Source organism: Osmia lignaria, chromosome 12, assembly GCF_051020975.1.
Source record: "Osmia lignaria lignaria isolate PbOS001 chromosome 12, iyOsmLign1, whole genome shotgun sequence".
Lineage (NCBI taxonomy): Eukaryota > Metazoa > Arthropoda > Insecta > Hymenoptera > Megachilidae > Osmia > Osmia lignaria.
In genome coordinates this window covers 10,365,802-10,383,998 of record NC_135043.1, presented here as the reverse complement: position 1 = coordinate 10,383,998, position 18,197 = coordinate 10,365,802, and the positions used below count along the sequence as shown (strand labels likewise).

The following is an 18,197-nucleotide window of genomic DNA, read 5'->3' as shown; positions in this document are numbered from 1 at the left end:
ATCGTTCCACGAGTTTTCGATCGAACGTTAAGTTTACACAGACGTTATTTCTTATCAGAAAAAAGATCCACTATTGATTCTTCAAGTATATTGAAGTTATCTTGTTAAAATACTTATATCTACTCAATGATTAGGATGTACTGTTTCCAGGCGACTATATCTATCAGTATTTTAACAAATATTTTGCTCCTGGGAAAGATTTATTTTTATATCAAACGTAAAAAATTTTTTACAATATTTGAAAGATTAAAATCTATTCAAATATTAATATAATTTTAGTCGGTTACGTGTTATATGTATCAAATGGTTGTTAATATTCTATGATGCCTCGTTTTAATGTCCTGAAAAAGAATTGATCGTACAGTTTCATAGTATTTATATACTGAAAGCAGATCGTACAGCTTGAATAACGACCCGTCGGTTACCCTTATTTAACCTGTGTCAATTTTAAAATGCATCCTCTTCCCCCTTTTTGCAAAGTAAATGCAGCTGCACTTTAAGATACTATACATAGAACAACATTTACTTAAGAGGACGCGCCTTTTTTGAATCTGGCGCGTTGGATGCTTTCGATTTATCTCGATCGTTATTGGTAAAGGGACGCTCGCTCCAATAAAGGAACGTTCACATTGCTCGATGAACCTAATTAATAAATTGCTGCTTCTTCAATAAATTCGAAACAACGTTACATCGTACGAAGCATTCTCAACGGAGAATCTATTTCGCAACTATTTTATATTACATAAAGTATTTATAGTTACTTCCAGAAATCTTTGAGAATGTCAAGTTTTTTCATAGAGCAACTCTGGTGTGAGCGATCCGTTAAGTTCACTGGAGACGCGTTAGTGTGAATCAGTGTATACGTAAAACGTTTTTAGGTGGGGATTCAGCCTGCAACACATGCAACGTGCACATCTACAGTAGTACAGTACCGTACGGTGCGTTACGTGTACGAGTCAGTGGTTTTTCGATGATGCCTTGGTGATGATGGGATTTTAACGTTCAAACAGTTCTTAAAACGTTGAGATAGGTGAGCGTATTTAATACGAACGAGTATAAAATTTCGTTTTAGTGACGCTAAGTAAGAAATCTCGGTAAATTTACGAAACGAACGAACAGCGTCGTCGATCAATGTTGGTTCGCGGGTGTGCCCGTTGCCCAGCCCCGTGTGTTCCCTTTTTCCCTTTTGGTCCCCATGAGAAATCCGATTTCTAACTAATCGCCCGATCGATACAGTTTCTTTAAAGGACTATACGAAAAATATTGAAAGTGTCGTAGAAATGTGATCGAATATAAAACTGTGATAAAATTCGTAATTTCACTTTCGCCGTGTTATGATTTCGAAGGACAACTTTGGTGAGATCATCGTAGCACCATCACCTGTTCCGACGATCGTACGCGATCCGGAAAGCAACTTTGTTATTATACATCAATGTCTGTTCTTAATTCTTTAATTTCATTTTAAGATTAACTACAATTAACCTAGGCTCGTTATACGATAAGTCGGCCCGCTGACACATGCTCAATTTATTTATTATTAATTTTATTTATTACCGTCAGGAGCACGCCCATTTTTTCCGTCTCCATTGGCAACTGTGCATTAGCGCGTAACATTTTTACGGAATTCTGAAATTTCAATTGTTTGTTCCAAGTGATATAACTCGCGTAATTTCATACTCTTTCAAGGCTTACCCGTGTATACAAAGTGGTTCAAATGATATTTGACTCTTCGACGTTGTGTAGGAAAAAAAAGTCTCTTATGAACGCGATTAGGCTATTTGCAAAGGCTGTCGTGATTTCATTCGGCATATTCGTTTGAATTGTAAAGATTAAAGGAACGAATGTATAGAAGCGTGAATTATAATTTATGTAATGTCGTTCAAAATATCGGATTCAAAATAGAATGTCATAGCTGTATGTCATTATTTGATATTATGGCGGAATGCAATTTTCTATGAATCTTTTTCTATTTCCAGCTTAAGAAAATACCGGCCGATCATGAAGTTCATCGTGTGTGTCATCTCGACACTGATTCTGCAGGCATCGGCTATAAGTGAGTGCAATTCCGTCATCGCGCTTTATATCGGTCACGAAAATTCGAAGTATTATTTCATAAGATTAATTAGTTTTTTTTATAATCTTGTGTAATTTTTAATTATAGTCCGTATCGTGGATATTATAGGAGGTGAAAACAGTAGCGAACGCTAGAAATAAATAATTTAAATAAATTAATTTTAATTGCATAGTTTCACCTGCTTCTATAAAATTTTTTAGCCGAAATTTGGCTTAATGCAATTATAGCGTATTTAATTAACACTTTTATTTTTGTTCAGCTACTGAAGTAATTGCAATATTTTAATATTGCATAGCGTATACTTAATACAAACATGTTACTTTACTATAAGTTCCAATATTATACCATTGTCATTTGTATCTTCATTAGTTCAATCTCCACCACGGATATCCAAACAACCCCCGACAGATGAGCAGTTATTTCAAGTGGCTCAGGCAAAGATTAATGAGAATGACAAACCATTTTTAATTGAATGTGAAGCAGAAGGAGAACCTGCTCCGAGGTAAAATGAATTTAAGTGGAAAATAAATGTACTCTACTTCATTTCTGTTTGTTCAAATAAAAATTGTCATCATTTCTATGCAATACAATTCTGGTATAAATAGGAACAGCTTTGCGCTTGAATTAATTATTGAAGAATGAGAAACATTTTCCAAGAAAATTTTCATTCATGTAATTTCACTGCACTTACATTTAAGTACTCTATCTCTATCCTCCAAAGAAGCCAGAGTAACTGGTCTTAATTACCAGGATGACCTCATAGCCTTAGGGGGTATAAAGTTACCAGTACTGATAAAGATACCTTACTTGTGGTGTAAATTGTAGATGTATGGAAGTGGTCACTAAGACATCAATAGACAATAAATAACGTAATTTATTATTTTTCCTTCATAAATTAATATATACCGTCTGATTTAGGTACCGATGGATTAAAAATGGAAAAAACTTTGAATGGCCAGCGTACGATGACCGTATATCTCAGCAACCTGGTAGAGGTACACTGGTCATCTCGAGACCGCGCGACGAAGATTTGGGACAGTACCAATGCTTTGCAGAAAATGAATGGGGGACAGCAACATCTAACTCCGTTTTCGTTCGAAAAGCCGAATTGAATTCGTTCAAAGATCAGAATCCTATAAGCCTCGATGCAAACGAAGGGCAGCCATTCAAATTAACGTGTCAACCACCGGACGGTTGGCCGAAACCGAACGTGTATTGGTTGATACAAGACATCGCCGGGAGTATCAAGTCGATCAATAACTCGAGAATGACTTTGGATCCCGAAGGAAATCTTTGGTTCAGTAACGTCACTAGAAACGACGCCTCCGATGATTTTTATTACGCCTGCGCAGCTACGTCCGTATTCAGAAACGAATACAAACTAGGAAATAGAGTTTTATTAAATGTTATTTCAACGGGAACGTCTGCTAGTCAAAATAAACACGAACCCGTCAAACAATACGTCAGTAGAAAGAACGAAGTTGCCTTACGCGGTAAAAAGATTGAATTATATTGCATATTCGGTGGGACGCCTTTACCGCAGATATTATGGAGTAAAAATGGGAAAATCATTCGGACAAACGATCGAATAACTCAAGGAAATTATGGTAAATCGTTGATAATAAAGCATGTGAATTTCAAGGACGAGGGAACGTATAGTTGCGAAGCATCGAACGGAGTAGGAGATGCGCAATCGTATTCTATAAACTTACAAGTAATGGCGGTACCATATTTCACTATCGAACCTGAGATCATAAACGCCGCGGAAGACGAGACTGTTGCATTCAAATGCGCAGCCGACGGAGTGCCTACTCCTGAAATCAAATGGATTCATAATGGCAAACCAATATCGGAAGCTCCGCCAAATCCGCGTAGAAAAGTTACATCGAATTCCATCATTATAGAGAAACTAACTAAGAAAGACACAGGGAATTACGGATGCAATGCAACTAATTCGTTGGGCTACGTATACAAGGATGTGTACGTAAATGTTTTAGCTCTTGAACCTGAAATTATACAGCCACCAGCTGATATCGCTACTGTTGATGGGAAAACAGTGAGAATTATCTGTCGCGTGTTTGGGGCACCGAAACCAACTGTGAAATGGATCCGGAAAGGTCAAGAACTGACCGGAGGCCGATACAAGACTTTGGACTCCGGTGACTTAGAAATCGAAAATGTAATATTCTTAGATGCGGGTGTCTATACCTGCCATGCGTCTAATAAATTTGGAGAAGTAGAAGCTACTGGTAATTTAATGGTAAAAGAACATACGAGAATCACGGACGAACCTGAGGATTACGAAGTTGCCGCAGGTTCTACTGCAACCTTTAGGTAAATAATTATGATACTAATGATATGATTTTCTTGAGTCCATGTATTAATAAAATATTATATTTAGGTGTAATGCCGTCACAGATTCAAGTTTAACTTTAACGATCGACTGGTTGTCCAACGGCGAGCCTATAGATTTTGAGATGGAACCACGATTTGTACGAAGCACTGATTATTCGTTAATGATCACAAAAACGACTGAATTAGATTCCGGTATTTACACTTGCGTTGCTCATACCGAGTTGGACGAGACGAAAGCACAAGCAACGTTGATAGTTCAGGACGTACCGAATCCGCCAAAATTAATTAGCGTAAAATGTATGGAAAACGATGCTTCCGTGCATTGGACTCCTATGGGTGATAACAGAGCTCCGATCTTGAGATACACCATTCAGCATAACACTACTTTCACACCGGATACTTGGGAAATAGCTAAAGATTCCGTACCAGCCACTGAACAAACTTATGTTGTTCCAATGTCGCCTTGGGCTAACTATACGTTCCGTGTATTAGCGTGGAACAAAATAGGTAAGATTTGAGAGATAAGTAATTTTGTAAGTTTATTCATATTAATTTATTCCATACAGGACCTTCGTTACCATCGCCGCACAGCGATGTGTGCACCACTTTACCGGACGTTCCTTACAGGAATCCGGATAACGTTGCGGGTAAAGGAACAACTCCGCAAAATCTTGTTATATCCTGGACCGTGATGCCGCAAATTGAGCACAACGCGCCGAAGTTCATGTACAGAGTATATTACAGACGAGACATACCAGGAGAGAAATGGACTATAGAGGATATACACGATTGGAAAAAGAATAGCCTGGTAGTGGACAATCAACCCACTTATCAGAGATACAAGATCAAAGTTGTGGCTATCAATGCGAAAGGAGAATGTAGAGTCGCTCCTGAAGAAGTAACTGGATACTCTGGAGAGGATGGTTTGTTTTGATTTTTCGATTAATTTTACTGAACATTTTTGAAGAACGATGTTAGCCAAAGTGTGTATAATGATTACAGTACCCTTGCAAGCACCCACTAACTTCACATTGAATCAAATAAAGTCCAGCACAAGCGCGCAGTTCTCGTGGAACCCGGTTCCCGAGGAATCGGTACGGGGTGAATTACAGGGATATAAAATTCAAACGTGGACAGAAAAGGATGGAGAAAAAGGATTACGGGAAATCGATATAAGAGGTGGTAACAGGTCCCATGCGTTAGTTACCAAATTTGTTCCATTCAGCAAGAACTATGTCAGAATCCTAGCATATAATGGCCGGTAATGATAACAGAACCAGTAACTAATCAATATTTCTATGTAACTGTGCCTATAACGTTGATTATCTATATTAGGTACGCTGGACCACCTTCTGAAACTTTAAGTTTTGATACACCAGAAGGAGTTCCAGGAACAGTTCTCAATCTTGAGGCGTTCCCGATGGGCTCCAGCGCTTTGTTCTTAGCATGGACGAAACCTGCCGAACCGAATGGTATTTTAAATGGATACAGAATTTACTATGAACCCGTAAATGGAACTAGATTAGGACCTTTATTGGAGAGGAAACCACATATTATGGACTCAGAAGCCACAAGCGCAAAATTAGCTGCGCTAGCACCTGACACTAAATATCGTGTACACATCCGGGCAACGACAAAAGTTGGCGAAGGAAATGAGTACGTATATCTACTGCCTATTAATCATCATTGATTCACATATCTAATACAAAATATTCCTTTGTACTTTCTCAGTTACTTCATCGAACAGAAGACGCGCACGTCCCAACGGCCGGACGTGCCTCAATTCACTTGGGAAGCCATACCAGACGAGAACGGATTTTCGATCGTCAGAATTATTTGGCAGCTAAATCTCAATGGAAACCCTGGCAGCCACTTTTTCGTTAAGTACAAACTTAAAGGCGAAACGATCTCTCTGGAGACTGACCCAGAATACCAATCGAACACGATCGAAATTCGTGGACTTAAAAGCGGCGAGGTTTACGTAATGTCTGTAGTTGCCGTCGATGGAAATTATTTCACGGAAAGCGAACCGCAGGAAGTAGAGACAAGCAGCGAGGGACCTATCATTCAGCCTAAAGAAAATGTCGCGACTGCTGGATGGTTCATAGGAATGATGCTAGCGATCGCTTTCCTTCTTTTCGTACTTATAATCGTGTGCATTGTAAAACGCAACAGAGGCGGAAAGTACGCGGTACACGAAAGGGAATTAGCTGCTGGACGCGGTGACTACCCGGACGAAGGTGGTTTTCACGAGTATTCCCAACCTTTAGATACTAAATCAGCGGGTGGTCGAGCGTCTTTAGCATCGTCGTCCCATCAAGATGGAAAGCATCCAGAGTCTGATACCGATTCTATGGCAGAATACGGCGAGGGTGATACAGGTCAGTTTAAAATATAACATAGCTTAATTTATATTGAGCTACAATAGTAATCATACAATTTAGGTATGTATAGTTAGATTTTAATAGAGTATGCACCAGTTCCCACGTATGCAGATGCAAAGCACACACTGAAAACTTTATGTTTCAGTTTTTCATTTTGCATATGTACGTTGTTACACAAATTTTATATAGAATAGAATATTTCTTTATACGTCATTCACTTTTCCTAATTTAGCAACTTTATTTATATATTATCTTTTATTTTCTATTTTATTTGCTTTATCGCTTAATTTAATACAGAAGGTATGAACGAGGATGGATCATTCATTGGTCAGTATGGTCGACATCGTAAGCCAGAACCAAACTCGCAAGCATTTGCTACGTTAGTTTAAGGTAGGTTAAACAATACATTCAGAGACACGAGCACGATTTACATTATTGCCTTTCATGTGTGCTTGATGTGTTATGTCTTGAAATGTCAAATCGTGAATTGAAATTTTCATTCTGTTGAAGGACGTTTCACGGAAGACGGTTCTTTTATTGGACAATATGGGCCCAAGGGTAGACCAGAAGAAACACCGCCCATTCCAAGCGGCACTATGGCCACATACGTGTAACCTCTGCCATTATCTTATTCGAGCCGCATAAAAATTGTTTTTTCTCTTATAAGTAAGGTTACAGGTCCTTACTAACCGCAGCAGCTCTGCTATGCACCTTGCGCTGGGCGCAATGTCCAACACTATACTGCCAATTAGACTTTGGTTTTGGGTTTTATAGTTTACATAGAGAGATAAGTAAATGTTTCTATATTGAGCCAGTTAGGGATATACAAGTGAAGCACAACAATTTGTATATTCGTATCGTTTAGAGTGATTCGTCTTTTAAGTGTTTCGTACACATCATTTTAGATGCGTTACTCGATTATTCCAATAATTTTTAGTATATTCGAAGTTGACCTGCGATAATTATTTCATCTACTTATTGCGTGTATCGATGGATACATATTTGTTAATTAATCAAAAAATTATTTATTAACCGATACATTTGTTGAAGTATCTTGTACTAATTATAAAACCCAAAGACGATAGGTGTTTCATAGCGTGCAAGCTATTTACGAACATAAATAAAAGTAGAAAGTATTCTAGCATCGACAGTAAAACATTTGACAAAGCCAGATTGATTGATTGACACGATAATAATCACAGGGTATACGAGTTATGTTTATATTGTTCTAAGTATGTACGGCACAAAATCATGATGTACTTTTAAGGCTGCATATAGGATCACATCCACTTAATCAAATAACATTGATGTTTCGTATTGCCCAAAATTAGTTTATACACCTTCTAACAGACTGATGTTGCTTATATGCAATCTTGAAAACGGAAGGACTGATATTGAGAATAGTGTCACAATCTGGCTTCGACTGAATCTAATTTTAACTTAAAAAAAAAAAAAAAAAAAACGAGAAATTGTTCTAAAAATCTTTAGATGCAATCAATTTTTACTCTGCCGACAAAGGGCCAAATATAACGAATCGGTGACTATCTCTTATTCATTCAGCGAGAGAACATGCCTGTTTCACGCAGCTCAGGAAAGCCCTTAACTTCTTAATTCTAACATCAAAGGTACATACACAGTGAAGAAAAATATAGAGTATGCTGGGTACAATGGGTATGGCCGCTCATTGAATGAATAATACAATTTATTGTGCACTTGCACTTTCATTAACGATACGCAAATGACAAAAGATATTATTATTATTATTACTCTAATATTGAAAGGAACATTGTACATGCACTATAGTAGTTAAAAAAAAAAGTCACATGGCCTCTAATTGTTGCTTTTTGTATGTGAAACGTGCTTTAGCTAAAGAAAATGAAAGTCCTTTTATTTTTATTAATGTTCACTTTCCTTTTGGTAATTTTATTACAATATAATGAGTCTAGAGTATTGATTATTTAATATATAATATATTAAATATATAGAGACATATATTGATTATTAATTAGAGTCTTGAAAGAATGCGATCACACAAGGACAGCTATTATTGCGTTTTAGTGTATAAAAATGTTATTAAGAAATGGGTAGAGATTCGTTGATTTCTGCAAGAATAAATGTACGTTTTTTATTTACTATATATTTAAGTTTAGTATATTCAATGCAATGTACAGGTTGTCTGCAAAAGTGTCGTGAACAAATATATCAGGTACAAAAATAAAAAAAAAAAAAAGGTACAAAATATAGGAATACTTAACAATACACATAATGCGCGTAAAGTTCGTAAAAATATATATGATACTCTGAAAATAATGTACACAGCTCTGAATCTATGGAAAGTCGACATGCAATAGTAATTATTCTTCCAACTTGTCTTCTAAATTTTAGTATGTACCATTGAAAAACAAAAACGAAGGAGGTCTCAAAATTTCGTTTAGCGACAAACTGTAGATTTTAATTAATATTTGTCAGGATCTTTTTTGCCGATTATCCTGTACAAATGGCTTGGACGTCGCGTAATTTTTACGAACTCTATAAATAATATATATTATACATATACACGTACGTATATAGGCGCCTACAAAAAGAACGTATTGTAAATTAAAGAAAAATGATAATTTATTGTAAAGATACCGAGATATATAAAAGAAGATACAGAGACATATATGTAATATATTAAAGTATCATTAATGGTAAAATTATATTGAACGATATATTTGCCAGAATGATCATAGACGTCCAAGTCAATCCACAAAAGTATGCGATTACGTTTTAATGTATTTTTCTAATCGTAGTATCTTCAGTACATTTTGGAGGTACATCCGTATCCGTGTCCTTTTTAAGATTCGAATCTCTGTTTGGATGAAACGTGTTGTAACTTACGTGAACTTCCAATACTTTCGTACGTGTAACTGGTGTTTTGATACTTTTTAATATATTTTGATACATTTTTTTCTTTTTATTACTTTCACTCGTTATTAATATATAAATATATATAGACATTTCTTCGTATTCACGGTAGATGCGTAAGCGTTTAGCACGTACGTCGTGTGTTGGATCTGATTTTTTTTTTTTTTTTTTTTAAACAATGCATTAACTATTTTAGTTACAACGCCGGGAAGTAACCACTGTGTTAGCGCAATTAGCACCGACTAAGAATGCGATACAAATGACTTTCTACGAAACAGTGTTCATTTTACAACGAGAGGACAACACATGTTGCGCATACAAAAATAAAAAAAGAGATAAACTGTTGCAAAAGTAACGAAAAGAAAAATGTTATACGATAATACGAACATGTGTGCGCCTATCGTACTAGCTTTTCATTGTACATTATCTGATTAACTATTAAGATACTAATACATTTCCCGATAGAAAGATCCATAAAGAGCGTGCTCGTACGAGACCACCTTCTTGTGTATGTTTCTAGCGGTACCATCGTTTCAATATTTTTTCTACGGTGTAGAGTTTGCAGAAAGGTTTAGCAACCTTGTTGAAGGTTCTTTCATCTCCTCGTACCGCGAAAGAGACGAGAATATCCTACATTGCGTTACAACGTTCTGTCAAATGTCAAATGATTCGCCTTATGTTCGATCATTTATCAGTAACTACGATAACGCGCATTCCAATGCCTGTATAACATCTCCCATGTCAATAAAAACAAAAATTAAATAAATAAATAAAATCTATAAACGACAGAGAGACGATGTTTCTCAGAGTTCAATGAAAATGGCAATTTGTCTAAATCATGGATATTTCTTTCAGAAGGCCGAGAAAGATTGGATTAAAGAAAGAGAAGACGGGACCTCCTGCGGTTTCAGAGGAGTCCTTGTCGCATCGTCCTCGAGGATCGAGGCCCTGTACGCTGTACGGGAGCGCATTTGGTCTCAGGCAAGCAAGAGCTGCGCGGACAGAAGTCGAACGAGATGTGACCGATAATGTAATTATGCGGGACAGGTTTTTTGTGCTGGTACTCTAACTTGATCTCTCGTGAGTCGCTCTCCCTTTTTTCTACCTGTGCATCTCTCTCGCGTCACTGTCCCTCTACCGTTTCCTTTCTCTATCTCTTTCTCACCGGGTTCATCCCTTTCTCTCATTTTCTTTTCTCTAACTTTTCCTACTTTCATCAGTTCCTTTACCCTCCTCGCTAATCCCACGTTTCGGTGTTACCTAGCTCTGTCAACGTTTCTCTCTCTCTCATCGTTGCAAGCATCGAAGCATTTATAACGAGAACAGAAGAGAAAAAAGGACGAAAGGGGAAGACAAGCCGACGACGCAGAAATGTACCGTGCTGCTAACCGCCGTCAGCTATACATGTATCGACGTTAGCGCCTGGCTGCCTGCTGTAGAAGCTGCGCGCGTCCGTGTGGGTCGCCGGTCATGCCGAGTGTGCTGTCCTACGGGAGAAGGAGAGGTAAGGTCGACGCATGCGTGGAAGAGAGACGGCGCATACGAGCTGCGCGCGCCAATCGGACGCGCGAGTACGTTGCAAGGTAAGAGTTATAGCGATAAGTAGATATCGCGTACGTTAATAAAGTGCGTTATCTTGACCAGCGTAGTAACGAAACGGAATAATTTGAATTCACCTGGCAAATAAAAGAAACGAATTATTGTAATAATCACATTTAACCAGGAAGTAAGAATAAATCTTTAATAGAAGATGGCTAAGTTGGATGCAAGAAATTACAGTTTCTGGTTATAGCCAATTTGGAAATTTCATTCCTTCGGTCCAATCGATGAATCAACATTTAAAAAGCCGAGGACTACATGATTTTGCGTAACGCTCGTACGACTGCTTGCGGTTTGTAGCGAATCCAATTAGGTTTGCGACGGTCGAGCAAAAACATTCGATCGGGAATAAACCGGCACTGGTTGCTCTCTCTCGGAGACGGCTCTCGGGACTCGCTTCCCCGTTCGTGAGCCGGGTATAATATACGTTCGGATCAATTGTGTCCGTTGTATCAGGGCGCAGACTTTCCTTCGGCGATTCTCTTGATTTCTCGTGACTTATCGAATATCCTTCAATTTCCCTTGGCTATTAGAGAGCCGACACACATGTACCAGCTTTTAAAAATTTATTACCCCGACGGAGATTCCGATACCCGTGAAATCGATTATCTCCAATTCCACCTTTTCTTCTCGTCGCCACTTACGGCGTGTATAAAAAAGAAAAAAAAAAAAAAAGAAAACGATGCGAAATCACGATCATGATCTGCAAAGAAAAAAAATTCTTTAACGTGTTATTATACGATTCTGTTACCTCCTCGCGGGGAAAAAGAATATAATCTACCCGTTCTCTTTAAGCTAACGAAACGCCCGAGGATCCAGGCGTAGAGCACTATTATAAGCGGGGCATATTTTTCAATCGTGCTCGGAACCGAGTTAATAACAGTCCACCGCGTGAAAGATCGTTTCTCTTTTCTGAATTACCCTGTATAACACGGCCGAGTTTCGTGCGGCGCACAGCGCAAGAAGGAGAAAAAGAGCGAGAGAAAAACCGAACAGCCGTAAGAGATAACAATGGGCCATTTGTTAGATGGACCCGTCCCTCGACACGCGGCCCACAATGGACACTATTATCAACTATTCATTGAGCGATCTGTTAAACCTGTTGCTCGACGGAAACCAAGAACAGCCCCCATAGTCCTTCGGGAACCGTTCAATTTGACCTTTAAAAAATGAAGATATCACCTTGGAGCTTTCAAGACGGCGGGGAAAAATGTCAATCCGGTTGTTAAAAAATCGTCGACGATTAATTTATGTTCCTCCAAACGATTTATCTTCTGAATAAGAATCTGGTAAACACAAACCTGTTATAAGCAACCGGGTTTAAGATAGTACGATTGAAAGGTGGCAAATTAAACGTTTAGTTCCTTTCTCAAGACCTGAGAGGATCCATCGATGTTCTCGATCCATGGTTTCGCATCATGCATTATTCATCGTTCGGGCTACATTCGAACCCCCGTAGTCGGAAATAGTAATGCAGTCGCGGAGTATCTCATTATTATGCGCTTGTTTTCTACTTTCGCGTTGATTTCGGATACGTCTGCTAACTCGGTTCGCCTCTAGAAAGACCGATAGTCTTCTTTAGTTGGAGCGAAGTTCCGCTATCGAACGACTGATCGGGATTTTTGTGACTTTTTAATTGAAAATCTGGATTATCAATTCTGACCATTCTTTGCAAGCCGATCACGAGGAAGATGTTCAGAAGTTTTCAATCATTTCTTTGCCAATCGTGTATCGTATTATGGGACACCCAGTACACGTTTCGAGTACCTTATGTATCTTTCATCACCTGCACCTGTTTGTAGAAAGTTTCTGATGATCTGGTATGTTCCTCGGAAGATCGGTCGCGTCGCGAGAGTTTACTCGTCTCCGTAAGGCGCGAAAAATGTTTGCGGTCCGATCGACCACAAGTAGAGTGTAAAATGGTGCATGTCGCATATACCGTGGCACCTAACAAGCAGGCCATTGTAATGGATTGCAAAACGAGCATGAAAATGTGGTTGAACATTTGATAGTAAGAAGAATACCGTACCAAGAAGGATATTACCTTAAAATTCGTGGTATTCGTTCGGTAATATTTTATATTTGTTGCTAACAAAAGAATGCTGTGTCAACATCGATCCCCTTCCTTGTCGCGAGATTATTCGTGATCTATAATCTCGTTTCGAGAATAATTCTGATCGATTTCTGACACCTCGCGGATGCCGATAAGTTAATGGCAGGCTGGTGTCAAGCTCGGGAACAAAGTCCAAACTGCAACGGTGAATTCTCTTTGCCGAATGCAAAGATAGACGGGGGAGTGACGCGAAGGGGAATAGTAGACGCAGTACGAAAGAGAATGGAAGAAGAAACGAAGAGGAGGACCCCGGCGAAAGATGTTTAAAAACTGGTTCCTTCCACCGATTTCTTTTCACCTTATTTGCTAATCCAAATTCTGATTTCCATATATCCGCGTATACGGTATCCCAGCCCCGGGGAGATCGATATATCGGCTGCTAGACCGTAAAATATGTCGACAAGGCGGCCTTTGATTTGCCTAAGATAAATACCAGATATTTATCAGAGAGAATCGTGTCTATCTTTAATGAAATCATCCGCAAGCTTACCCAAGTACCTTTTTATCTTCGATACTACTTGAGAAAAATTATATTTGCAATTCTTTAATACTTTATTAGGAAAGTTCATAAGAGCGATTAGGAGAAATGAAAAATACGATGTAAAGAGTGATCGATCGATTCCGCGAATCATTGTGCACGCACCCTTATCCCCGAACGTATCGGGACCCCTTAAAAGATAGAGATCTTGCTCGCGGTCCCACGGCAAGAAGACGACGGGCTGCTGTGGGGCCTTTTCTCATTGAGTCAGTCAGTCAGTCAGTCAGTTTGCCGCAGAGACGCGGCCCGTACGCACGTGTGTATGCGCGTCTTGTCGACTCGAATCTTGGTGCAACCGTGCCGGCTGCATTATCGACGGAGCGAACTTGGGAGGCAAAGAGCATCGGCAATTGGTCGTCGGTCAACCGGTCAGCCCCGCTTGCTTCTTCGTTCGATCTCAAAGTTGATCCTTGTCTCGAATACCGCACCGGGTCTCCTTAGGGCCCTGTGTGTCAGCCTCGTTAGGTTCCGTGCGTGAGAACGTGCCCGTTTCGAGTCTCGAGTACCCCCTCGTGAAATCCGAAATTTCACGGGTCGAATCGCGGCGTGTTCCCTCGACCCGATACATCTAACGCATATCGAAACGAGAGGACACGCGCAGAAACGAAACGCAGCAGGACCGTGGAGAGAGATAGATTTACGTAGCGCCGCGAAAGGGGGGCTAGTCGTAAACCGTGCAACACCTGGCGGCAGGTCGTTAATTATGCAGTGGGCCGCAGCCGCCCTGGCCCTGGCCTCGGCGGCGATCGTTCTGCTCCTGGAAACGGCGGCCGCGAGACATCACCATCGTTCCGGCAATGGACACAAACCGTCCGGTGACATATCCCTTTGGATCGACCAGCAACAGATCAAAATGTTCAGCGGTACGTTCTTTTTCCGGGTATATGTACTGTCACAATTATTGATTTTTCTCAATCTCCTGATCTTTGAGTATCAGTAAAACTTGAGATACTTTTCTTTCATTTTCAAATGTTTATGCGCTATCGATCTGATCTTATCGAAGATCGATTTTTATTTTAAACGGTGGATGATAACTTTCTATGCTTCGATTCTTCTTCGTGTCATATTTAGAATTTCCAAAGTAAATTAATAAATTGAGTTATTCCTAGAAAGTTAAGCTTTTTTTTCTATTTTAGGAGTTGAGATGGAAATATTCGCGATTACCGAAGGTAGAGTCTTGTCTTATCTCCTTGATCCTGATTTCGAAAGTAAACTTCCGATTATTCCGAGCGAAGTAACTTACGTGAATTTCACATGGAAATCTGGTGTTAAAAAATACTATTATAATTTTTATCGGCTTAAATCGTTCGACGAGTCGATCCTTAAGACGCCGTCTATCACGATCAAAACTCAAGGAAGAGTACCGAAGAGACCTAAGGGTAATTTTATGTTTCTTTATTTAATTAATTATTTATTTAATAGATAGTCAATTGTTAAATGTATATGCATGATATTGTCACAGAATTCAGCGTCCTGATGCCCTGTTCCGGTAACAGTTCTGGCATTGCACAATTGGCTATCGGACTGATGATCGAAACACGCAAGGGGAAACCTTTAAACGGAACACCCCTTCGTCTTAATCTGAGAAAAGAATGCACCGTGCGCGGTGAGTGCATCAAACGCGCCCACGATCATCATTTCTTCACTCACACATACAGTTCTGTATCAGCAATAATTCGTCGGCTAATTTGCTGCATGCTTCGTTCGAAATATGAATTCTTCTATGAATTCACAGGCAAATGATTTATTTAAATGTTACAACTTTGCATAAACTATTTTTTCAACATACCGAGATGAACTCCTCGGTAGACATGCCTTTATTCCAATTAATTAATTGCCCTTTCTGACCGAACAAATGCATGACTGTTCCGCTTCGAAGATATCCCTAAATTTCTGTTAATAAGCAATCTCATATGCCCGAGGCATTTAATTTAAATGATGTTCGGTGTATCTAATTACGCTTATCTGCTTATATTTGAGGGGGCGTAGCGGATGAAAATTATTTCGTGCATGTTTTCACGACAGACGTTGATTGTAATACGAAGATGGACCTTAGAGTATATACACTGTACACATGAATGTTTTTGCATGTAACTATGTAACGTTATTAACAAATACATTCAAGTTCATTCTGATTATTTATGTTTAAATATTGGCATCATAAAAATATAATAATTTTCTTTGCAGAACCTAATCCTGGACCTTGTCCTGATGGATATCTGGGCCCTCCACACTGCAAAAAGGCATTGTGTTATCCAAATTGTATGAATGGTGGTAATTGTACAGCACCTGGTATTTGTTCATGCCCGCCAGGATTTCAAGGCCCGTATTGCGAAGGAGGTACATTGATTTCGAACTACAAAACGTAGAAAACAAACTATTTTACTTTATTTAAGTATTGTATACATATTTATATTACTTTAGATACCGATATAGCTGTTTTACAACCAAATTTAATAACATTTGTTAAGGCTTGATAGAATGGTGCTTGTTCTGCACCATGATCTATACCTGTGTCATGATGTTCTTGCTCTTCATCTCTAAATTTTTTAATGGTTTCTAATATTTCTTCATCTATTTTTTCATTACTTTCCATTAAAGCGCGTAATTGATCATTGTAATGTTCTGTGATCACCGTTTCCACTGCTACGGTACAAGCCATAGCTGCTTTTTCTCCCATAAGCGCCGTACCAGCCCCAAGAACAAAGCCAGCAACATTCCAAAGGGGTGTTAAAACAGTTGGTCGTACACGATATTTCCGAATTAATTCCTCGAATTTGGCACGATGCTTTTTCTCTTGATCCCACATGTGCTGAATAGTCGGACCAACAGCAGTCCTACCTGTCTTATGTATCCAGATGTACTTAAGCTTATTTCTAACATAATTCTGATATTTTTACATCATATTTATACCTAAAACAGCCATTTGTCCAGCATATATTCTGTCAGCTCCTAACTCTCCAGCATGATCTACCCTTATAATTGTATCTAATAACTTTCCTGATCCAGTTGCCCTTGAAGCTGCGGATGTACTAGCCAATCGAATTCCCAGCTGCCTTAAGCGCAGCATATTTGTTACAGACTTCAAGAAAATATCTCTGTTAAATCATCAAATATTTTTAGTGTTTTTATTCAAATGTTTCATTTTGATTTCAGGTATATGTGCAGAGAAATGTTTAAACGGTGGGAAATGTGTACAGAAAGATACTTGCGAATGTCCAAAAGGTTACTTTGGATTACGGTGTGAATTCTGTAAGTGGTACAACTCTATCAATAAAATTTATAATAATAATAATACTGTTTTCTTCATAGCAAATTTATTTTGCTTTAGCAAAGTGTGTAATACCCTGTTTGAATGGAGGAAAGTGTAAAGGGAATAATGTATGCAGATGTCCTGCTGGTTTCAAAGGAGACCATTGTGAGATCGGTAGACGATCTCCACAACGTTCTGCGTGTACAAGAGCATGCAGAAATGGGACTTGTCAACCTGATAACACGTGTCTTTGTGAACCTGGTTGGTTTGGAAAGTTGTGCAACAAAAATAAGCCATGGGCTTGAAACTAGAAACATGTTTCATTGGTGGTATTACGTCTGTTATCAATTGGATTAATAAGAAAGGGTTTCTTATTTGATTTGAAATTACAGGTCTTAAAATATTGAATTTTATTTCAATTGGGTTTGATTTCTAAAGATATATCTTTGTGTTAAAAGTTATTTAAAAATCCAATTGGTTAGTACCACTCAAATTAATATGTATAGTAATTTACCCCACCCCAAATGTGATATGTAAAGCTGCTTTACAACATTTTATACTATTAAATATTATTTTTAATAATTTACTTTTATATTGTTAGATTTATTGTAATAATTGTAAAGAAAATAAAATGTATTTTCTTCCTTATGATTAATCCCTTTTCATATTGATTTCATTCGATTGCGCAAAATAGGATTCATGTTTGAAATGCAAAATTTTAGATTTTTATTAATATTTATGTGAATTGCTCCTTGTATAATCACGATAACAGAATAAAATCAGATCACGCAAAAGAAAAGTGATTGTAATACCCAGGTAACGTTGTTCAATGTAAAACGTCAAAACAACGTGCAGGTAAGATTGTTCCTGGCCAGGATTCAGGTTGAGTTTAGGTTAGGCTGAAACTCGGGGCAACATCATTCCAGGAACACTGAGAACAGGAGTCACGTGTTTCAGGGCCCAATAAGAACGTA

At 38.5% G+C, this 18,197-nt stretch overlaps 3 protein-coding genes across 11 annotated transcripts; 2 read left to right on the top strand and 1 right to left on the bottom strand.

The window, feature by feature from the left end:
* The first annotated feature begins 871 nt into the window (after positions 1-871).
* Nrg (Neuroglian) lies at positions 872-9,052 on the top strand. 7 transcript variants are annotated; one of them, XM_034336891.2, is made up of 11 exons: positions 872-1,030; positions 1,977-2,053; positions 2,444-2,576; positions 2,993-4,408; positions 4,476-4,936; positions 4,996-5,352; positions 5,432-5,690; positions 5,765-6,085; positions 6,161-6,810; positions 7,114-7,203; positions 7,324-9,052. In XM_034336891.2, exons 2-10 carry the CDS (start codon positions 1,999-2,001, stop codon positions 7,200-7,202), a joined length of 3,741 nt encoding a protein of 1,246 aa, XP_034192782.1. In that variant the 5' UTR covers positions 872-1,030; positions 1,977-1,998; the 3' UTR covers position 7,203; positions 7,324-9,052. The 7 variants fall into 7 exon arrangements, with proteins under 7 accessions (XP_034192782.1, XP_034192777.1, XP_034192781.1 ...); XM_034336886.2 differs by having other exon boundaries at positions 7,111-7,203; XM_034336890.2 differs by lacking the exon at positions 872-1,030 and adding an exon at positions 1,102-1,356 and having other exon boundaries at positions 7,111-7,203.
* A 3,854-nt stretch (positions 9,053-12,906) lies between these two features.
* On the top strand, positions 12,907-17,874 carry shf (WNT inhibitory factor 1). Of its 2 annotated transcripts, none has more exons than XM_034336920.2 (6): positions 12,907-14,833; positions 15,107-15,349; positions 15,433-15,576; positions 16,158-16,310; positions 17,127-17,222; positions 17,283-17,476. In XM_034336920.2, exons 1-6 carry the CDS (start codon positions 14,674-14,676, stop codon positions 17,339-17,341), a joined length of 855 nt encoding a protein of 284 aa, XP_034192811.1. In that variant the 5' UTR covers positions 12,907-14,673; the 3' UTR covers positions 17,342-17,476. The 2 variants fall into 2 exon arrangements, with proteins under 2 accessions (XP_034192811.1, XP_034192810.1); XM_034336919.2 differs by having other exon boundaries at positions 12,916-14,833; positions 17,302-17,874.
* Coq7 (ubiquinone biosynthesis protein COQ7, mitochondrial) lies at positions 16,190-18,192 on the bottom strand. 2 transcript variants are annotated; one of them, XM_076691334.1, is made up of 4 exons: positions 18,036-18,192; positions 16,884-17,068; positions 16,482-16,811; positions 16,190-16,326 (listed from the first exon to the last, which is right to left on the bottom strand). In XM_076691334.1, exons 2-4 carry the CDS (start codon positions 17,038-17,040, stop codon positions 16,271-16,273), a joined length of 543 nt encoding a protein of 180 aa, XP_076547449.1. In that variant the 5' UTR covers positions 17,041-17,068; positions 18,036-18,192; the 3' UTR covers positions 16,190-16,270. The 2 variants fall into 2 exon arrangements, with proteins under 2 accessions (XP_076547449.1, XP_034192828.1); XM_034336937.2 differs by lacking the exon at positions 16,190-16,326 and having other exon boundaries at positions 16,337-16,811.
* Between the last annotated feature and the right edge of the window lie 5 nt (positions 18,193-18,197).

Bases quoted from the DNA above. Each gene is read 5' to 3' on its own strand.
- shf (XM_034336919.2), top strand. From the start codon at position 14,674: ATGCAGTGGGCCGCAGCCGCCCTGGCCCTGGCCTCGGCGGCGATCGTT. The intron at 15,577-16,157 runs GTGAGTGCATCA...TTTTCTTTGCAG, and splicing joins AAAAGAATGCACCGTGCGCG to AACCTAATCCTGGACCTTGT. The intron at 16,311-17,126 runs GTACATTGATTT...TTTTGATTTCAG, and splicing joins AGGCCCGTATTGCGAAGGAG to GTATATGTGCAGAGAAATGT.
- Nrg (XM_034336886.2), top strand. From the start codon at position 1,999: ATGAAGTTCATCGTGTGTGTCATCTCGACACTGATTCTGCAGGCATCG. The intron at 2,054-2,443 runs GTGAGTGCAATT...TATCTTCATTAG, and splicing joins TCTGCAGGCATCGGCTATAA to TTCAATCTCCACCACGGATA. The intron at 6,811-7,110 runs GTCAGTTTAAAA...AATTTAATACAG, and splicing joins ATACGGCGAGGGTGATACAG to AAGGTATGAACGAGGATGGA.
- Coq7 (XM_034336937.2), bottom strand. From the start codon at position 17,040: ATGCTGCGCTTAAGGCAGCTGGGAATTCGATTGGCTAGTACATCCGCA. The intron at 16,812-16,883 runs GTATAAATATGA...TACATAAGACAG, and splicing joins TGGACAAATGGCTGTTTTAG to GTAGGACTGCTGTTGGTCCG.